Source organism: Adiantum capillus-veneris, chromosome 21 (genome assembly GCF_014529385.1).
Source record: "Adiantum capillus-veneris isolate H3 chromosome 21, ASM1452938v2, whole genome shotgun sequence".
NCBI classification, from domain to species: domain Eukaryota; kingdom Viridiplantae; phylum Streptophyta; class Polypodiopsida; order Polypodiales; family Pteridaceae; genus Adiantum; species Adiantum capillus-veneris.
Genome location: NC_140951.1, coordinates 64,359,057 through 64,378,923, shown reverse-complemented (window position 1 = coordinate 64,378,923; position 19,867 = coordinate 64,359,057). Strand labels below are relative to the sequence as shown.

Sequence of the window (19,867 nt, the reverse complement as noted above, 5' to 3'; positions counted from 1 at the left end):
CAGGCGTAGGAGCACTACTAACCGAGAAAGCCATTGTCTTTCTCCAGTTGATCAATGCGCCTGATGCACAACAAAAGGTATCAAGAGCTTGCTCACACCTATGAAGGTTGGCCTCCTGGCCCTCCAAGTACAAGGCAGAGTTGTCAGCAAACTCAGCATCCAGTAGCTCATCTCCCCGAATAGGGAGCACTAGGCCACGAAGACCAACCTGCTGTGAAACCAAAAACCTGTTCATTGCCTCAGCATAAAACAAAAAGAGGAAGGGGGCAAGAGGGAAGCCCTGTCTCACCGAACGTGAGAGCATGAAACGATCACCTCTACCACTTGACAAAAGTACCTGACTGTGTGCCCGTCTGTAGAGAGCTGACACAACTCTGATCCAGGCATCTGAGAAGCCCATCCTACGTAGAGTGCCCTCCAAAAAGTCCTAGTCAACTCTATCGTAGGCCTTCTCAAAATCGAGAAGAAGTATCACCACATCCTCACCACGGAGGCGCGCGAGGGCAAACGCCTCCTGGAAAGTAAAGATGTTGTCAAGGATACTACGCTCCTTGACAAAACCTGTCTGTGTCCCATGTATGATGCTCTCTAGAAGTGGTTGAATCCTCAAACTCAAAGCCTTGGCAAGAATTTTGTAGGCTGAGTTGAGGATGATAATGAGCCACCACTTTCGAATCTCATCCAAGGAGCCACCCTCCTTGGGAATGAGGTAGATCACGCCCTCACTCATGCTGTCAGGCATCTCTCTTGTGTGTAGGATGTACTGAAAAGCGTTGCAGAGATCTGAGCCAAGCACATCCCAGTACTCTAAGAAAAAGTTAGGGGTGAGACCATCCTCATCTGGACAACTACCACGGGGAAGTGCTATGAGGGCCGCGTGGAGCTCCTCTAACTGTAAAGGCTGCTCAAGACTCTAGCGCATCTCCTCAGTCACAAAACAAGGCATTTGTGCCCACACCTGCTCTTTACATGCATCCTGACGCTCTGACTGAGGCTCTGCTGATAGCAGGTCACGATAAAAGTCTGTGGCAACAACACGCATGTCCTCTGGCTCTGAAGCTACGGACTCGTCAGGCCTCCTCAACTGGTTGACCCTGGCATGCGCCTGTCAAGGCCCCACTGTCTCAAAGAAAGCCCATGTCACTCTATCAGCCCGCTGGGTCCACTGAGATGCCTGACGATGAAAAGCAAACTACTCGCACCTCTCCTCTGTGCTGGCAAGCTCCTGGCGAGCCTGCTGTAACTGCTCCTCCAACCAAGGACTGTCTGGATGCTACTCCTGCATCCTCTGTAGGGAAGCATGAAACCGGCCCATAGGGCGGTAGGCTTTGGCTTTCACCCGAAATTCTTTACTTTACTTTAGACACACCCTGTGAGACTGGAATTCAACACTTCAAGACAAACCACAGCCTGGCAGCTAGAGCGCTACCCAGCAGACAACGACACCCTGTTGGCCCCAAAGACTGGCGCCCCTTTCGGTATTTCTTTATTCTTATTATACTTGAGAAAAACCTGTAAACTTCCACAAGATGTCCCACTTTTATCGGGCTGAAATTCCTCTACTCCAACCTGATTTCGGCAACATAACCACAGTAGAAGTCCCCACGGACAAAATCCCAAGCAAACATTGACTTTCCACACACTTTAGAGCGCTTTGCAAAACCTGGCGAGAAATTGCAGCTCGCTGAATTCTCCGTTTCACGCTCCGATCCGCGTGCCGATCACTTTTCTGGGTAGCCCTTGAGCTCTCGCACCTATAGGGTCACTTGCCCCTTGAATTAGACGAGATTCCTCACGGGAAATCTCTCCAAAATGGCCTGTACAAGTACCCAATGCTTTCCTGATGCTCCCCTGACAACTAAACGATTGGAACCCTTGCACCTAGCCCTCACCAAGCTGTCCAAACCTGTCCATGGCTGTAATTGCAGGTTTTTGACCCAGGTTTGCCAACATAACGGCGCAAATATCACTGTAGGTCAAAAGTACACGTCAAGGACACTTTCCCTTGCGGTATGGAAGCTTTCCAGTGAGCTGCAGGTCAATTTCAGCATGCTGTAATTTTCTGTTTTGCCACTTTTAGGTGCATACTGCCTTGTACACGCATCCCAAGGCCTTTCCGAGGCTCCCCTGACGATTCCCTGCAGTTTAGGTGCGAAACCCTAAACCTGCAGAAAAACACAGCATGCTGTAATTCTCTGTTTTGGACCATTTTGAGCGGAGCGAGCACGCCTACGCGTGACTCAGGTGCTCCCGCACACAATGGGACAGTTCCCCTGTAAATCGGACCAGGCGTGAAAACTCTCCGTTTTCGCATTCCTTCGCGATGGAACTGTATTTACATGAAGGGGATTAGCAATTAGCTAATCCGGTTCCTGTACAGAAGGCTGTTGCCTTGGCAAACGCGCATAAAATCCCCGAAATGTACATGGTCATCTGAGAAGCCCAACTAGTGGGGCATTACCATATGTGCAAAGGGGAGAGAGAGATGCGCGAGAGCAAATCATCGCGCTACATAGAGCAAGGGAGAAGGCAAGCTTTCCATTAAAGCCGTGATCACCTGCACCCACTACTCACACACACGGTAGCACTTAATGGGCTGAAATCAGCCCCCTCTCTTGAAATGGGCGCCCCCTCTTGCTGATGCTTCTGGCAATTGCATCAGGAGCCGCCAAGTGTCCAGTTTGCCTCTTTTGAGTTAATTCCCTAGTACCCACCAACTTATACGTGTCGCGAGGGGCCTAAATGAATTTGAATTGAGCCTAGACATCCTTTTACTGCTCGGATTCCAGTGCCGATTAGCCCAACCAACTCGTAGTGACCTGCCCTTCCCGACTGCGGGTAAAACTCTCGGCCGTCGATCGTTTCACACTGGCCACGCAATGTCCGATCATTTGCAACTTCAAAAAGAGGGTCCCAAAAATTAAACAAAAATCATCGGAAAGAAACCAACAACTCAAGTTAGCAATTGCCACGTCCTCGTGACAAAGCAACACCTCGTCGGAGACGCTGCTCCTCCCCTCTCCCTGCAGCCAGGCGGGCCGTAGACTCCTGGAGAAATAGCCGACTACGCTTAGCAAGTCCAGAGACCACTTTGTCAGCTGGAGAGTCCTGCAAGTCTAAGCCCTCTGTCCAAAGAGTCACCACTCGCTCTCTGAGCGCAGAGTCCAGCAAGACCCTCTCTAGGATGAGAAGCATCTAACTCCCCCTCCTCTGTCTATCTGTCACTGTGAAGATCACTCGCGCATGGTCCGAAAAAGAAGTCCCAAGCAAGATGCAAACTGCCCTACCCAAGTCACAAAAGTGGTCACTAGTGTAGAAGCGATCTATCCGAGATAGATTCACTCCCCCCACTCTACGGTCCGAACGAGAGAAGGCCACGCTGTAAGGTGGCCTCACAAAGTTAGAATGCTGCCACACATCTGAAACCCACATAGTCATACATAACCTCTCCCAAGCTGCCAACTCAACTCCATGCACAGTAGTACGGCTACCTCCAATCCTGTCAGAGGGATCCTCCAATGAACTCACCCCCTATGCATCGTTGCTCTGCCTGCGGCAGAGACTCTACAATGTGAGCCCAAAACTCTGCACGTGTGCTCGCCACATTGGGCGCGTAGATGTTCAGGAAGCCCATGAGGCAACCCTGAACCTGCATAGTAATCCACTGAGCCCTGCCTGGCACAATAATCCCTCTGCCCACAATGGCCTGCTGCAAAGAGTCCGCAATAGTCATAATACCCCACCTTGGATTCCTCTAGGTCCAAATGCAGCTGACCGAAACGTCTCATAGCGACCACGCAAAATCTAACCACACCGTCGAATGCGGCTCTCACAAAGATGATGCTCCTGTAGCATAAGAATGTCAATCTCACAACCCACAAGGCATCTCTGAAGCTCCTGACACAGCCGACCCCTCTGATGCTAAAACTCAGGCCTTCCTAATCTATGCACATTCCATGAGATGATCCTCATGGAGTCAGTGAGAGAAAACAGATGTTGCCGCGGCAGCCAACCTCGCTATCTTTGAGGCCGGTTTGTATGGGGAGTAATCCGCATCCGAATGACCTCTAGACAAGCGCAAAAGAAGTGATTGTCCCGCCCAGGCCCAAGCCGAGCGTGCAGCCCGAAGGGCTACATCCTCTGTCCAAGAATACTCATGCACAAATACATAACAAGGAGGGCACTGAGTGTCAGCAAACAAGTGCACCACAATGTGCCTGCAACCCGCTGCATCCGGAGGCATCACGCTGAACTTGGCCAGAGGCCAAAGCGTCTGCACCAAATCTGTCACCCCTAAGTCCCCTGTGTGGTGTGGGCTCTTCTCAAATACTCGAACACACGCTTCGCCTTCAACTTCATTATGCTCCAAGTGTATGCAGTGGACATTGAGGGGACTCTTCATTAGTGATGAGTTCTTGGTAATGCTTGAGGCAAAAAGTGCCAATGGAGTGGCATGTCGTGAGGAAGTGAAGACAAATTTATTTCTTTTCGACACACCAGAGGTCCACAGGGGGAGGTGCTTATCCCTTCCAAATGTTAGCCATGTTACATGGCTGAGCAAGGAAGTGAAGACAATTTTAAAAATGAGAAAGCTTATCATCCACCTCCTACAAATGTTGGATTCCATGAAACCTTGCATCGGCAAGATTTATGAGGCCATGAACACCATGATTGTCTCTCTTGAAAACCTTGTGACCGACCCACCCTGATAAGTAGTCACTTTGCCCTATGCTTATTTTCTTGAATTTGTTTTGAATCTTGATTCAAGCCTTGTGTATGTAGGTACGAGGAGATCCAAGATTTGTGTGTGTCAAGGAGGAATGCTTACCATTCCCCTCTTCATGCGGCCGCTTATGTAGTGGATCCACAATTCCAACAAGGGAACCCATGGAAGGACAAAGAGGTGATGAATGGTTGGAAAACCATCCTTGGGTGCCTTGTGCCGGACCCCAAGGAAAGGACCGAGATTCGAAGGCAGATTAATGTCTACACGAATGAAAAGGGAGAAATTTGTCACATATCCAATGCACAACAAACTTGCTTCGAGATGGGGAGTGCTCTTTGGTGAGAGGAGTTTAGGACGGGATTGGGTGGCTTACAGGATTTGGCTATTCGCATTCTCAGCCCAACATGCACTACGAGTTGCTTGGAGCAACTTTGGAGTGTGTGTACTCATGTTGCCTCAAAAAAGAGGAGTCAGCTTGATGTGTAGAGAGCCAATGATCTCATATATGTTTTCTCAAATTTGAAGATGCTTTCCAAGTCGAACCAACGTGATGCATTCACGGAGTAGACGCTTGCAGAGGATGATCCGATCCCACAGACAAAGATAGATGTCGAGGGAGAGATTGAGACAACACCGCTTGAGGATGATCTTATGGAGCATGAGGACTTTGCAAAGCAAGTTGTCATTCAGTTGGCACCATGGCCCAACATGTAGACCTCTTTCCCTACATTTTTTCTCTAGGCTCTTAAGACTTGTGTCTTGAGCAATATTTTATACTTTTGGCATTGTCCCATACATATCGATGTTTCTTTCCCACTCGACTCTAGTTATCCACTCTTCACTTGTACATCACTACTTTTTGCCCGTTGAGTACAATGATTGATCACCGAGTCAACGTGCGCAGTGTGTCCTTACCGCGTTTCATATTTTGGTATTATGAGTGTAAAACTCACTTTTTCTTTGCATCTTGTGCTCTTAGTGTTGTCTAATGTATGTCAAGTATTAAATTTGCAAGAACAAGTGTTTTTTAACCTACGTCCCCTGGCCCATCCCCGTCCTTCCCAAGATCCCGCACGTCCCTTGTCCCCGTTCCCATGTGACTATGAAGCCCTCTCCTCAACATTTGCATAACTGGAATCCCCGAGAAGACCAGCCTCGGCTCCCGAATTAGATGGGAAGACCCTATTCAAGATGTTTTGCCATACGGAAGAGGAGCCCCTCCCCTTTAGCAAAGCTTGAAGATAACCAAGAAGAGGGATCTTATCCTACAATTTCGGAATGAGATAGGGAGGACCACCTTCATGCGAAAGAGAGCGAGGGTGATATTACACACTTTAGCCAGCAACCCTTTTTTCCGCGACGATGACCTCATGCGGATGCAAATAGAGCATAGACTCTAAAGCATGCCACAAGCCCTACATGCCCACAAAGAGGGTAAGAAAGCTATATGCCACGATGATCAAGTCATCATTAATGGCAAGGTCATCAAATAGGGACTCGTGGCCTATGAGACACCTTACAAAGAGACACACATGGTGGTATGGAGTTGCAATGGTTTGCTATGGACACACCCACGGTGACTCGACATGTGACATGCTGCCATGAAATCCAACCTAAACTACGTCAGTTCCCTTCCTTTTCCATAGCATAAACCAGATTGGTGCAGTCAAAGCCTTCGGCAACAAGCAAGAAAGCATGTAGAGCATGGCCACTTGTGGGGCGTTTAGCATCTTTAGCCTCATATGAAATGGCCCTGCTTGAGACTTCCAACAATTGCCAAGCGGTTCTTACTGACCACTAGTCCACTATGTCTACCATTTTTTGGAATCCAACTGATTGGAAAGGACTTATGATTGGTGGTAGTGAACACCCAATAGATGAAGCTCTAAGAGACACCTATAGCCCAATGAGACACTGTAGCCTGGTTCATGCATCGCATTATTTTTGACAGCCCAATTTGAAGAACTTTTCTAATAAATTGGATTGCATATTCCTTAGTGTAAATGGTATCTAAGCACCAAAAAAGCACATCTCTACATGGAAAAACACGATGGTTAGCTGCACAAAGCATGCAAGGAAAAAAGTAAACCTGAATTCCGTCTTCTTCACAAAAGCCCAGCAATCGCACAAGATTCCGGTGATGGAGCCTACTAAGCAGTATAACCTCATTACGAAAGCTAGAAATGCTTTTGATTGATGATGCATGCGCTTTTTTAATGGCCACAGTTTTTCCATCCACCACTCCACAGAAAACCTTGCCAAACCCTCCAATCCCAATTTCATGACTGCTATTGAAACCATTGGTTGCTCTAGAGAGATCACGGTAAAGAAAGTGTTGCACTCCTTCAGGACCTTCCCATTCATCTACAAAATACTAAAATAAAGGTCACTACGTTGACATACAATCTAGAAACAGCTTGTGCTGGCATAATGGGTTTTTCTGCTGCCACTTGGGAGTAGTGAGATATGTTAGTAGCACATGATAGATGTTAAGCAGAAATTTGATGGATATAATCTATGACTGAAATAGAAGCTACATAGTAAAGCAAGTGTTGTGTATATGAGTAAATTTGCAAAACTTTATCATGCTCACGCACCTGTTTTCGACCGCTTGTGCATTCTAGACCATCTCCACCAAAGCAAAAACACACAAGCAATTGCTGCCACAACACTAACAATGGATCCAATCAGCTTTGCTCTCTTGTGTGATCCACCTTCAGCATAAAAAAGCGAGCATGCACCAGTTAAGTATGTGTACCTTCAAACTATAATGCAATAAAAGAAAACATGGAGCTTGTTAGACCTGTTGAAACATTGTACATGCACACGCATGTGGTTGGATCATCTAAAGCTTGTTGAAATGGACAGCTTGGACAACTTCCTGCAAAGCTGCAAAAAACATCAATAAAAGTAGATGCAAGATCAACAACAGTAATGAAGCCCTACAATGTGTTAGATGCCTCCATGTAGTTCCTTACCATTGGGAACAGCTTCAAAAAAGGAGTCACAATTAAAGTACAACTGAGAGCATCTTATTTTGTGATCAGAATCGGAGCCAGTGAAACAATTTCCTGTCGAGTTTAACCTGGAAAAAAAAAAGATTGTGGACATCCCTTGTCAGAGCACAGATTTCACCACAACTAAAAAACTTTCTTATTTGATGCTATCATTGCTGTAGACAAAATGACAATATTCCAAAAACTGTCGCCTAATACATAGCCGTTATGCTACCTAGCCAATAGAACTTATGGAAGATAGTCCCCCTATAGCTCACTAGCACGAAGCAACCCATGTGAAACATGTAACTCACTTTTTTTTTCCTGTAACCGTTAGCAAAGCTGAAAACCCACGAGAAAACACTACCCTTACTATTGGGTATGTATATTGGTACCCATTCTACAACCCAAGGGGGTATTGATGGCATTAGGAGATGAGAGCATATTTAGTCAATACTATGCATGACGGACCTGATGGTTATATTACATATTAGAAGATGGAGAATTAAAAACTTGATAAAAGACGGAAAATTTAAAAACTAATGTAAGGACCGACCAAGCTCGTCAAATCGATACATGATTAGGCATAAGTGGCAAGAGGCTAATTGCCCAAGGCCAAGCTCTGGGGTTATTGTAGCAGGAAAAGTATGTCGTGCTCTCTATTGTGGGTGCTCCTTAGTGCAATATGCAAGAAATCTCATTCCAAACTTAGAAATGAACACTACAGAGCAATATGGAACAAGCAAGACAAACTAAAATGACACTATAGTGGACTCCAAACCCAATGGAACTCGACTAACTCATGGAACCAGTATAGACTCTAGCTGGTAGCACACTCAGCTCTAAGCCCAAGACACACGCATACAATAGGGATGTCGAGGCTCCAACTATGCACGGAAAGTGCAGATGCGCAAGTGCTAGACCGAACTCAAGACTATAGACTCAATGACTCATACGATGTATATGATGCATACGACGACTAAAACCAACTGAACATATATACAACCATAAAGGGCAGCCAACGGCTAACAAAAATATCTCTGATAGTCCAGCTACGCCTATCTCTGGACTGTGGTGGCAGTGAACTGGCCACAGTGGCCTCTAGGCCATGGCTCCTTTTGCTTCCCACGTGTCACTGCCCATGCAAGAATCCGGCCATGCGAGAATCCTCCCAGTGTACACCCAAGACCAACTATAACTACCTATCCAATGCAAGTAACATGCCCGCCACAAAACACTCACTGTCGCGTCGAGAGAAAACATTGGAGAACTGCTATTATACCAAAATAACTGAAAGAAACTACATATCTACAACAATGCGGAGACAAACTTTCAAGATCATGACAAGCAAGATGCATCCATAAACTGTAATCCAAAAGACCAATCTCACTCAACATCGTGCGAAGTTTCAGTAGGGTAGGGGCGAGAAGAGGGTAGGTAGGGGCAAGGGGGATGGCTAGGCAAGGGCAAGGAGGGGTGGGTAGGAGCGAGGGCTGGGTAGGTAGATAGGGGCAAGGGGAGTGAGAGATTAGAACCAAGGGGGGGTTGAGGGGCAAGGGAGGAGGGTAGGTTTGAGGATTTCAAATGTATGGCAGCATGCATTTTGGTGGGGACTACTTTTTCCAATCATGCGTCAATGATTCGTACTTTGTCAGATATACAAACGAGTGACAATGTCATGCTATGCATTCCAGAAAGGATTTTACTGGATACAGAGGTCAAAGAGCAGATTGTGGCACTTTGAACAGCGAGTTTGGATACATCTGACTACTGGCCTTGTGGAGCTTATTCGTTTCTTCCTCTAGGAGTTGGCAGTCTGATTGGCTGCGGCCCAAGAGGAGGAGAAGCGGCTTTGACGGGGCATTGCCTCCTTACAGCCGATGTGGAAGCGTCACCCAAATAGCCCTTGGTTGGAGGAGCAGATGCAGCGCGCTCGACAAGCTCTGATCACCATTGAGGAGCGGCACCACAAGTTTTCCTTCCATCGTTCGGCATCTCAGTGGACTCAGTGGGAGACAAAGTTATTGGTGAGTTCTTTGAGATGTTGGGTCCTTGTCATGCGCATACGAGGCAAGGTGAAATCCTCAATTTTTTGTTCAGAATCTACTAAGGAATTGTGTAAATGAAGTAGAGCAACGCTAGGATGGGAAAAGTACCTAACTGGTCCCACACTTGGATTGAGTTTTTTGCCAAAACCTCAGATTGCTATGCTCCTATTAAGTATTCGAATCAAGCTCCTCTGACTACCTAGGTTGCCAGAGGAGAGCATGGTCATCATCATACGGTCGTACAGTAAAGTACGGTACAATACAGCAGCTTCACCTCAGATCTGCGACACAGGCCCCCATATCGTAAACTGGAGAGACAGGAACTGCACTGGTGTTTATGCCATCATATTTGCCTTCACCTGGTTCTTTAGATTTAGGCAAGTCACATATTCTCGATTGTTCGGGCATCTGGGTCTTCACTTGCAGTTTTTATGGGTTAACTGCACATAAATCTAGTTAAGAAGATTATGTAAATCCAAACATTGACAGGGGATGGGTTAAAACTAGATGATCGACTTTGTGACCCAGTCACTATTCCTCTGTTTGGGTGTGCATGCAAGTGTAGATCTCTGATCACCCCACACAAATGGCACAGACAAGCATACATAAAGGCATGCATCTAGATGCATCCGTCCATTCATTCATTTATGAGATCTAATAGACACAACATGCATCATTTCAAGAAGTGATTATCCTTTGGCTCCAGAGAGGCGTACGAAATTTTATTTGAAGGTGTTGGTGCAGCTCCAGAGAGGTAATTACATGTGACGGATCTGTACAAGGCAATGGTTCTTAATTAGAAACTTTCATGTTTATGGCTACGGTGTACATAACTTTCACAGGGCCAACAAGCAATTGTTTCTTGAGTGCAAACAACATAATAAATCCTTACGTGTGTAATACAAAAAAGAACTATGGCTAACTTTCACACGGCCAACAAGCAATTGTTTCTTGAGTGCAAGCAACATAATACACCCTTCGCGTATAATACAAGAAAGAACTGTGGCTTTGTAAAAGACAAAGGATTAAATTATAGTGAAGGCATTCTCCCTTTTCTTATAAGTGGGAAGGCACTATCCTTAAAGATTTGTCAAAATATTTATTTTCTTCACAAAGGCTTTCAGAAATCTTAAGTGTTTCATTGTGGTCTAAACATAAACAAGGTTTTGAATAGTGCAAGAAACGCTCCGGATATGGAAAAGGCACTATATTAGGCTTCAACCATTTGATATCTAAAAGAAGTAATGGTCCATTCGGCATTGTCCCCCACCATACTTTTCAACTATAGCAGATGTCAACCAGCTTGATTTGTGTGCAAGAATTCAAGAGAACTCCTCGTAACATTCTTTGTCATTGGAATACATATATCTGGCAATTTGTCTGGCATGCCTAGGCATAAACCGCACAAACATGAACCCAATCCATTATTCCTACATACATGTAGAACTCAAACTTGGTGCTTAACCCTCATACTTTTGTGTGTGAAACAACATAATGAGTTTTTCAAATCCCTATTTTACACATGTTTTACACACAAAAGCTCCCCATTTAAAGGATGTACTTACAAACTGAATAGGGAAAGGTGTGTTTACTTCATGAAAAATAAACAGATAAGGGGGAACAGGCCTAGAATGCACATGACATAGAGGCTCTACAAATAGTGAGCCCCAACCTTACACGTCAACGAGTAGATGCAAAGATCGGTTTCTATGAATACAAAAAGATGTTCATTTCAAAATTTTAAAAGAATCACTCACATGAAGGATACATTAACATTCTCCAAGTTGAGACCCCCATAAAACTGATTGTAGCCTAAGCTTCTATAAAACATTAGGAACATGAAACATTAGCTACATCAATCTCATGCATAGTGATGCAATGATTAGAGCTGCATATATAAAGAAAGCAGGAGAAACACGTGTATGTTCCTTACAGATTGTAGAGCTTTGGTAGGGCGAGAAGCCAAGGTGGAATAGATTTGGTCAGATAATTATTAAATAAGAACCTGTTCAAGCCATCCCAAGGAGTTTTTTCAAAAAGCAGTCATAGACATCGTAAAGGAAGAAATGTGTATTTGCTGTAAGTTTGACATATGATTCTACATACAGATTTCTGAGGTTTGTCAAGTTTCTCCAAGCCTCAGGTATGGAACCTGTCAGCTGGTTCCGGTACAACGACCTGTACACATTGAAGTATTGTAGTGAGTCATGAATCCATCCTTTAGATAGAAAGATTTTCTAGCCACAAAGAATCAGCAGCCTATATGAAATGGAACTTTAAAATCATGCCTTAAGGTGCACATTCTATATCTGCGACAGTTTCATTTACTAGGTAAAGTTGAAAACAGCAAGTAAAACTACGCCACCAGCAAGAGAGGCATGAGTGGCAAAAAATGTTAATTGACAACGCCACCATCACATGTCCAAAAGTAGTGCCTGAAAGTCTTCAATATATGGCACTCACACAATCCCCTTACATCCTCATCTCCATCAACTGCGTTCTATGACCCTAGTTGGTGATGTCAATGGAGCTAAAGAAACAGAGAGTGTGTCTAACTTGAGCATAATGAAAAGGGCAAGCTGAGTATAATCGACCTTACATGTTGTGTAGGTTCTTTAAGCTACCCAGCTCTTCTGGAAGACCACCGTACAAGGAGCAATCATGCAGATTTCTGAAAATCAAAATGCAAATATAAAACAGTAACAAATTCACAGAAGTTCACTATACACTATAAGAACTTACAGATATGTCAGGTTCTTAAGGTCACCAAAATCAGGAGGTATTGTTGATTGCAGATCATTATTCCACAAGCTTCTGAAAGAAAATTTGTAGAGTTTAATGTATCAGATGCCAAAAGATTATCTTGCAATTGAAAGATGTGCATGTGCATGCAGCCCTATATGGTGCTGGCGATAATCAAGAACGGAGGGGCATACAATTCTTGTAGATTGACCAGTTTACTATACTCTTTGGGTAATGGTCCCTTCAGGCTGTTATTGCCAAGATAACTGCATCCAAAAGCATTTAAAGGTAGAAATGAGTACTTCATGATGCTTCTGCCTACTTTTCTGAACAAAGGCAACAGCTAGACATCAATCATATTCACAGCAAGCTTCACAGCATGTCTCTGAGCCAATAAACCAGGCTGAAAAAAATTGCACTTATCTTTTTCTCTGTCCCACATGCTTGAGAAATTGAAATAGGAGATAACCTTACATGAATCCGTAAGGAGTTTGATATCGCTCGCTGCTGCTGCTGCATCACACACCATCGCCAGCCTCACCACCCCCCCCCCCCCCCCCCCCCCCCCCCCCCCCCGCCCCCCGTCCTGCTCACCAGCCTACTCCCGCCGCCCCAGCTTGCTCTCGCCTGACCCCTCCCATCCCGCGTTGCCATTGCCCCTGCTTTTCCCCAGCCCACTGCCCTGTTCCCTGCAAACCCCCCACCCCCCCTCATTTCGGTAGCGCTTCCCAGCCATGCGCACGCACTGCCTCTCCATCCCGCCTTCGCTCCACAAACTCACTCCCCCTACCTGCCACATTCCCCCCCTTTGCTGTGGGCTGTTTGCAGCCTATTGGCGAAGGAATTGACACATTCACCCCCTCTTCGACAGCAGCAGCACACAGAATGGTGGCCCTTGCTCCACCACAGAGGGACTCCTCACAAGTCCCCCTCGCCCGATCCCGCGGAGCCAACCCTTCGACTTGCTCTTTTCGCAAGAAGAGCAAGCGAGCTTGATGGCCGAGGTGGAACGCATGCAAGCCACCTCGGTTATCTCCAAGATTATTGGCACTCGACCCAGCCGAGGTGAGGTTCGGGACTTACTTCAGGCCTGACTCCTCTCGGATGTAGGCAAAGATCACCGATGTCCATATCCTCGGGAGAGGGTATTATCAGATAGAGTTGGAGTCTCCAGAGATGACAGCCAAGGTGATATCGATGAGCCCGCTCGGTATCCAAGCAGCTCGAGCTTACTTCAGACGATGGCATCATGGTTTCGAGCCTACTACATATGTGCTTGAGGAGGAGGCCGACTTGCCTATTTTGGTTTGCTTCCCAAGCCTGAGGAGAGAGTACCTCCCTCTACTTCCCAGGATTGGTTCCATGTTTGGGACAATTCTGGAGTCACCGCGCACTGCAGCTTCAGTTGTGGCCAAGGCCGCAGAGACACACACCATCCTGAAGGTGATATTGTTAACTCGGGTGAGTGGCGGTTGGATCAGACAGTGTGGAGTATTCAGGTCTCCCAAACCAATGCTTCATTTTCAGGCAGATGGGCCACTTAGCAAAGGCCTGTCCTAGAGGAGATCTCGACCCAAAGCGCATGCGCAGCCTCCCAAGGATGAGCATGCCCAGCAGATAGGTACTCAGGACACACAAGCTAGTAGCTCGAGAGAGGCAAGCGATGAGACAGCTGACAGTTGGCAGCAGGTGCCCGGCTGCCGTCGACAGGGACGGGCTCACAACACTGCCCCCCCCCTTGTGGCTGACCTCTTGCAACTCAACAGCATTGGGTTCCGACAAGGAATCGTTTTTACCCCCTCCAACGGGACCCCCCCGAGGAGGCCCCCTCCTCTCAACTCCGCCAGCTCCACCACCTCCACCTTCAAACGCCTTTGTCCCTCCACCTCACCCCCACCTCCCGCTCCTCCTCTCTCCTCGGTGGGCCCCTTAGCCTCATCACCCGACCCATCCCACACTCCTCAGACGTAGGAGACTGGACATACATCCGCAGCGAGACGATCTCTTGGTAGTGCTTTCGCTACAAGTCGCATGGCTCGAGAGGGACAACCCCACCTGAGGACGCCACTTCTGGTTTGACCTCTCCTTTTGCAATAGTCCCTCAGAGTTTGACCAGCTTTGACATTCATAGACGATGGGAGTCGGGACTTCTTCGATTACAGCTTCGCACACTTCCTAGGTGACTCTTCTCCCGATCTGGAGGATGCTTGCTTTCGAGTCCACTTCCTCTTTCTAGCAGCCCAAGGCCCTGAGGCTCTGGATACAATGGCAGGTTTCTCCTTTCTGTTGTGCGGCAAGGATCATACAGAGTGGACCCTGCACATAGTTCTTGGCTGGCTCCAGATCCAGGCCATTGAGTTCTCACACCACACAGGGGACCTGGGGGTGACAGATCTTGTACAAACACTTTGGCCTTTAGCCAAGTTTAGTGTGACGGTGCCGGATGCAACAGGTTGCAGGCACATTGTGGTGCATTTGTTTGCTAACACTCAGAGCACCCCTTGCTATGTATTTGTACATGAGGATTCTTGGACAGAGGATGTAGCCCTACGGGCTGCACGCTCGACCTGGGGCAGGGTGGGACAATCACTTCATACGTGTTTGTCTAGAGGTCGCTCGGATGCAGATTACTCCCCATTTAAACCGGCCTCAAAGATAGCCAGGTTGGCTGTTGCTGCAGCATCTGTTTTTTATCGCTGACTCCATGAGGATCGTCTCATGGAATGTGCAGGGATTAGGAGGGGCCCATCGCTGAAGCTCTTGACACAACCGACCCCTTGCTGAAACTGCCTTGTGGGTGGTGAGATTGATATTCTTATGCTACAAGAGCAACATCTTTGTGAGAGCCGCATTAGACGATGTGGTCAGATTTTGCATGGTCGCTATGAGACATTTTGAGCTGCATTTGGACCTAGGAGAGGGTTTCAGATGGATTCCCCCAGGGACTGCAGTTCGTTACTTGAGTTGTCAAGTTGGCTTAGACTTGTCCCCTGAGCAGCAGACTGCTCCCCTCCTCCTGTCCATTAGGAGGAAGTTGTTGCATTGGAGTTCGGCACGGCTCTCTTTGGCAGGCAGAGTTGTAGTGGCCAACCAGGTGTTGTTGTCTACTATGTGGCACATCACGTCTAGCTGGATTTTCTTGAGCACGACACCCAGTTAGCCCAGGCCAAAGTAGCTGAAACGAACAAGGAGATAGGATCTCCCGGTCACACAGACCGCCTACAAACACGCGTCGGACGAACCACCCGACCATAGCCACCATCCGGCAGCTCCCCCGTGCTGGGACCAACGTCCGAGGACGTAGGCATGCACCTGTAAGACCGAGAGTCCCATACCACCCGGCCTCACCTCCTCGAGGTGACCTCGCACACTCCTAGCCTCGCAGGCTAACCATTGGCACTCTGCCAGTGGGGTCGATAACTGCAAATGAGGCCTTGGCCTCCCTTTCATAATAATGGCCAGCCACACTAGCCGGGTTCACACTACGTCCGCCCGGACACTGGACGCCCATCCCGACGGCATCTGGGCTAGCTCCCCTCTCCTGTGAGCGGGACATAACATACTTCCCCCCTTAAGAACCATTGATGTCCTCATCAATGAAGTGGGGATACTGAGCCTTCAAAGCTCTAACAAGTTCCCAAGTAGCAAACCTTTCAGATTGACCCTTCCATTTAATTAAGTACTCGTCATAAGCCTTTTGGCGAGAATGACGGGTACGATGATCCAAAACTGCTTCTGGTTCTCGAGGAATATACTCAGTTTGCATATCTTGCCATACATTTTCCTCGATAGGCACGAAAACATCAGCTTCGCCCAATTTCACTTTAAGGCGGCTGACATGAAACACTGGATGTACACTAACATCCGAAGGAAGAGCCAGTTTGTAGGCAACTTGGCCAATTTTCTTTGTGATCAAGAACGGACCACAATATCTAGCTGAAAGCTTATAATGCTTTCCTGTTCGCATAGTCTTGGAATCCTTGGGTATCTTCAGAGAGACCCATTGTCCCACATCTAGAGTCCTTGGAGATCTCTTTTGATTAGCATAAGTAGTAACTCGATCACGAGCCGTTCTTATACTATCCTTAGCCAATTCGAGCATTTCCTACATGTCATACAGGAAATCACGAGCTTGGCGTTCCTTGACTTTCGCTAAGCCAATAGCAATTGGGGATTTAGGCTCAAATCCATACATCAGCATGAACGGGCTAAATCCAGTAGCAGAATGCTTGCTACTATTATAGGCAAACTCTAATTGTGGACGATACCTTTCCCAATCAGATTGCCTGTGAGAGACATAGGCTCTCAACATGTCCTCTAACGTCTGATTCATCCTCTCAGTTGTCTGTCGGACTCGGGATGATCAGAAGACGACATACTCAACTTCGTCTAAAGATGAGTGAACACATCTCGCCAAAAACGGCCAGTGAACTTAGTATCTCGATCACTGACAATATCCTCTGGGAGACCATACAGTTTATAAAGCTGATCGACAAATAAAACCGCCAACTCATGGCTTTTTACTGTCGACTTCGTTGGTATAAACTTTGCCATTTTTGTGAGTCTATCGACCACAACCCAAATAGCGTCATTGCCCCGACTAGTATTTGGCAAACCAACGATGAAGTCCATGGAAATACTTTGCCACTTGGCATCTGGAATTTCCAATGGGTGTAGCAGGCCAGCTTTCCTAAGGCGCTCTGCCTTATTGACCTGACACTGAGCGCATCTCTTCACATAGCTCTCTATGTAAGAGCACATTCTTGGCCAATAGAAATGTCGCTTGACCAAAGCCAAAGTCTGGATGCCTGGGTGCCCAGCGCTAGGAACATCGTGTCATTCGCACAAAATCCTTTGTCGAATCTCATCGATTTCCGGCACGCAGACTTTACCATTTCTGAACAATAGTCCACCTCTAATGGAATATTGTCGCTGTCTCGTCTCTCCAGCACGACTCACTTGGGTCTCTAGACCACCCAAGCCTGTATGCAAGTCATGCCCCGCTTCGACCTCATTCCATATCTTGCCAAAGTGGCCATCGGAACGACATAGCCCTCGGAGAGAGAGAGAGAGAGAGAAATCCGTCGAGATTTCAACCATAGACGAGGCATTGACCTCAAGAATCCTGTTGAGCACATCGGCAACTCGATTGCTGGATCCTTTTCTATAACGGATCTCAAAGTCAAACTCTTGTATAAGCTCAACCCATCTAGCCTTTCGGCCTCTGAGATCACCCTGATCACACATATAGCGCAAGGAATGATGATATGTCCATGCAACAAACGTAGAGCCATACAACTAGTGCCGCCATTTCCTCAAGGCGTGGACTACGGCGTAAAGCTCCTTTTCATACGTTGGATAACGTATCTCAACGTCAAAAAGCTTCTTACTTTCAAACGCAACAGGATGTCCATCGTGGTATAACGCCGCACCAATAGCATAATCACAAGCATCCATTTCAACCACAAACGGTTTGCTAGGATCCACAATGTGCAATATTGGCACAGTAGTCACCAAATGCTTTAGTGTCCGAAAGCTCTCGTCGAGACGCTCATTCCAGACAACAGGGGAATTACCTTTACGATGAGGACCTGAAGTCTTCGGCCCTTTCACCCCACCTTTTAAAAGTTGCGTAAGCGGAGCAGCAACTTTAGAGTAATCCTTGATAAACTTGCGAAAGAATCCAGTAAAGCCTAAAAAGGACTTTACTTGGCGTACATTCTTTAGAATGGGCCAATTTCGCACTTTATCCAACTTTTCAGGGTCAACACGAATTCCATCGCGAGTAATGATGTGACCCAAATACAGAAGCTCTTTCTTAAAGAATTCACACTTCGAAGCTTTAGCGTAAAGCTTCTCAGTTCTCAGTATTTCGAGAACAGTGCGTATATGCACTAGGTGCTCAGACAAACTTCGACTGTAGATCAAGATATCATCGAGAAATACAACAACGAATTTGCGTAAAAATGGTCTCAGCAGATCATTCATCATCTACTGGAACATAGCTGGAGCATTGGTCAAACCAAAAGGCAAGACCAAAAACTCGTAGTGACCATAACGCGTATGGAAGCCTGTCTTAGGAATATCTTTCATTTTGATCCATATCTTATGATAGCCTGATCGCAGGTCTATCTTCGTAAAATACAACGCTCCATGGAGCCGATCTATCAAATCGTCCATGCGCAGGAGCGGATGCTTGTTCTTGACAGTGAGTTTATTCAACCCCTTGTAATCCACGCAGAAGCGCATAGTGTTATCCTTCTTTCGAGAAAGTAGCACTGGCGCTCCCCACAGGAATTTGCTAGGCCGAAGAAAACCCCTGTCGAGATAATCCTTCAGCTGTCTCTGAATCTCGTCCTCCTCGGTTTTACTAAACCGATAGGGTTGCTTTGAGAAGGGCTGACTACCAGCCACCAACTCAATGCCATGACCGACTCCTCTTGAAGGCGGCAAGCCAGGAGGTAGATCATCAGGAAAAACATCCTTGAAATCAGTCATGATTTCTCGGATAAGATTAGATTCATCGGAATCCCCAAGTTCAACAGAAGAACATGAAACATTTTTACGAAATTCAATGACAGAAGTACCAAGCACTAATGAATCAAACCAAGCAGATGGTACACATTGATAAAAGTCAACATCAAAAGACTTTATTTCTTTATACATTTCCAAAGAAGTAACAACTGGTATTGCAAAACCATTATTTACAGACTTTTGATTACAAACCGACACAGATACATGAGGCATGTTCTGTTTAACAAAAACAAGAGACTGATATACATAGTCTATATACAATGAGTCTTGTTTATCATAAAACCATGGAATTCCTAAAATAACATCTGCTCTGTCCAGGCACATGATGTGGAAATCCAGGTTCTCTTTGTAATCAGTCAGCTCGAGCGACAAGTCTAGAACCATCCGATTCCATACATCCGTATCCACGCCACGAGCCATCTTCACACGATACTCATGGTTACTGTCCTGCGTCCGCAGGTTCAATTTCTGCACCAATTTTGCATCCACAAAATTGTGTGAGCTTCCATTATCAATGAGTACGGTCACGTCGTGACCATTGATCTTCCCAGGGAAACGGAGAAGATCGTGCTTATCAAACACTTTGGTGCTAAAAGTACAGTTATTAGTGCATGAACTGTGCGCCATGTGATGGATTTCAACTTGAACAACATCAGAGTTACCTGAGATCTCGTGAATTTGAACCGAAGGACGGCCTTGCGGTTTCTCCGTCTTCTTCTTCTTGGGGCAATCCTTGATTTGGTGACCCGTCTGGCCACATCCGAAGCAAGCCCCCTTCTTCATTGCATCAACAATTGAAGCATTTCTGGCTTTCTTCTTTT

At 46.5% G+C, this 19,867-nt stretch overlaps 1 protein-coding gene across 7 annotated transcripts in view; it reads right to left on the bottom strand.

Moving 5' to 3' along the window:
- LOC147431066 (uncharacterized) overlaps positions 1-19,867 on the bottom strand; it is a 100,001-nt gene that overhangs the window by 20,454 nt on the left and 59,680 nt on the right. For 3 of the 7 annotated variants that reach the window (XM_086493728.1, XM_086493722.1, XM_086493726.1), the window contains 11 exons: positions 12,707-12,778; positions 12,513-12,584; positions 12,370-12,441; positions 11,877-11,948; positions 11,704-11,775; positions 11,528-11,590; positions 10,487-10,543; positions 7,705-7,811; positions 7,530-7,607; positions 7,324-7,440; positions 6,816-7,090 (listed from right to left, as the gene is read on the bottom strand). In XM_086493728.1, coding sequence (XP_086349854.1) covers positions 6,816-7,090; positions 7,324-7,440; positions 7,530-7,607; positions 7,705-7,811; positions 10,487-10,543; positions 11,528-11,590; positions 11,704-11,775; positions 11,877-11,948; positions 12,370-12,441; positions 12,513-12,584; positions 12,707-12,778 — 1,057 coding nt within the window. The remainder of the gene's footprint in view (positions 1-6,815; positions 7,091-7,323; positions 7,441-7,529; positions 7,608-7,704; positions 7,812-10,486; positions 10,544-11,527; positions 11,591-11,703; positions 11,776-11,876; positions 11,949-12,369; positions 12,442-12,512; positions 12,585-12,706; positions 12,779-19,867) is intronic. The other 4 variants (XM_086493727.1, XM_086493723.1, XM_086493724.1 and 1 more) reach the window with 4 other exon arrangements.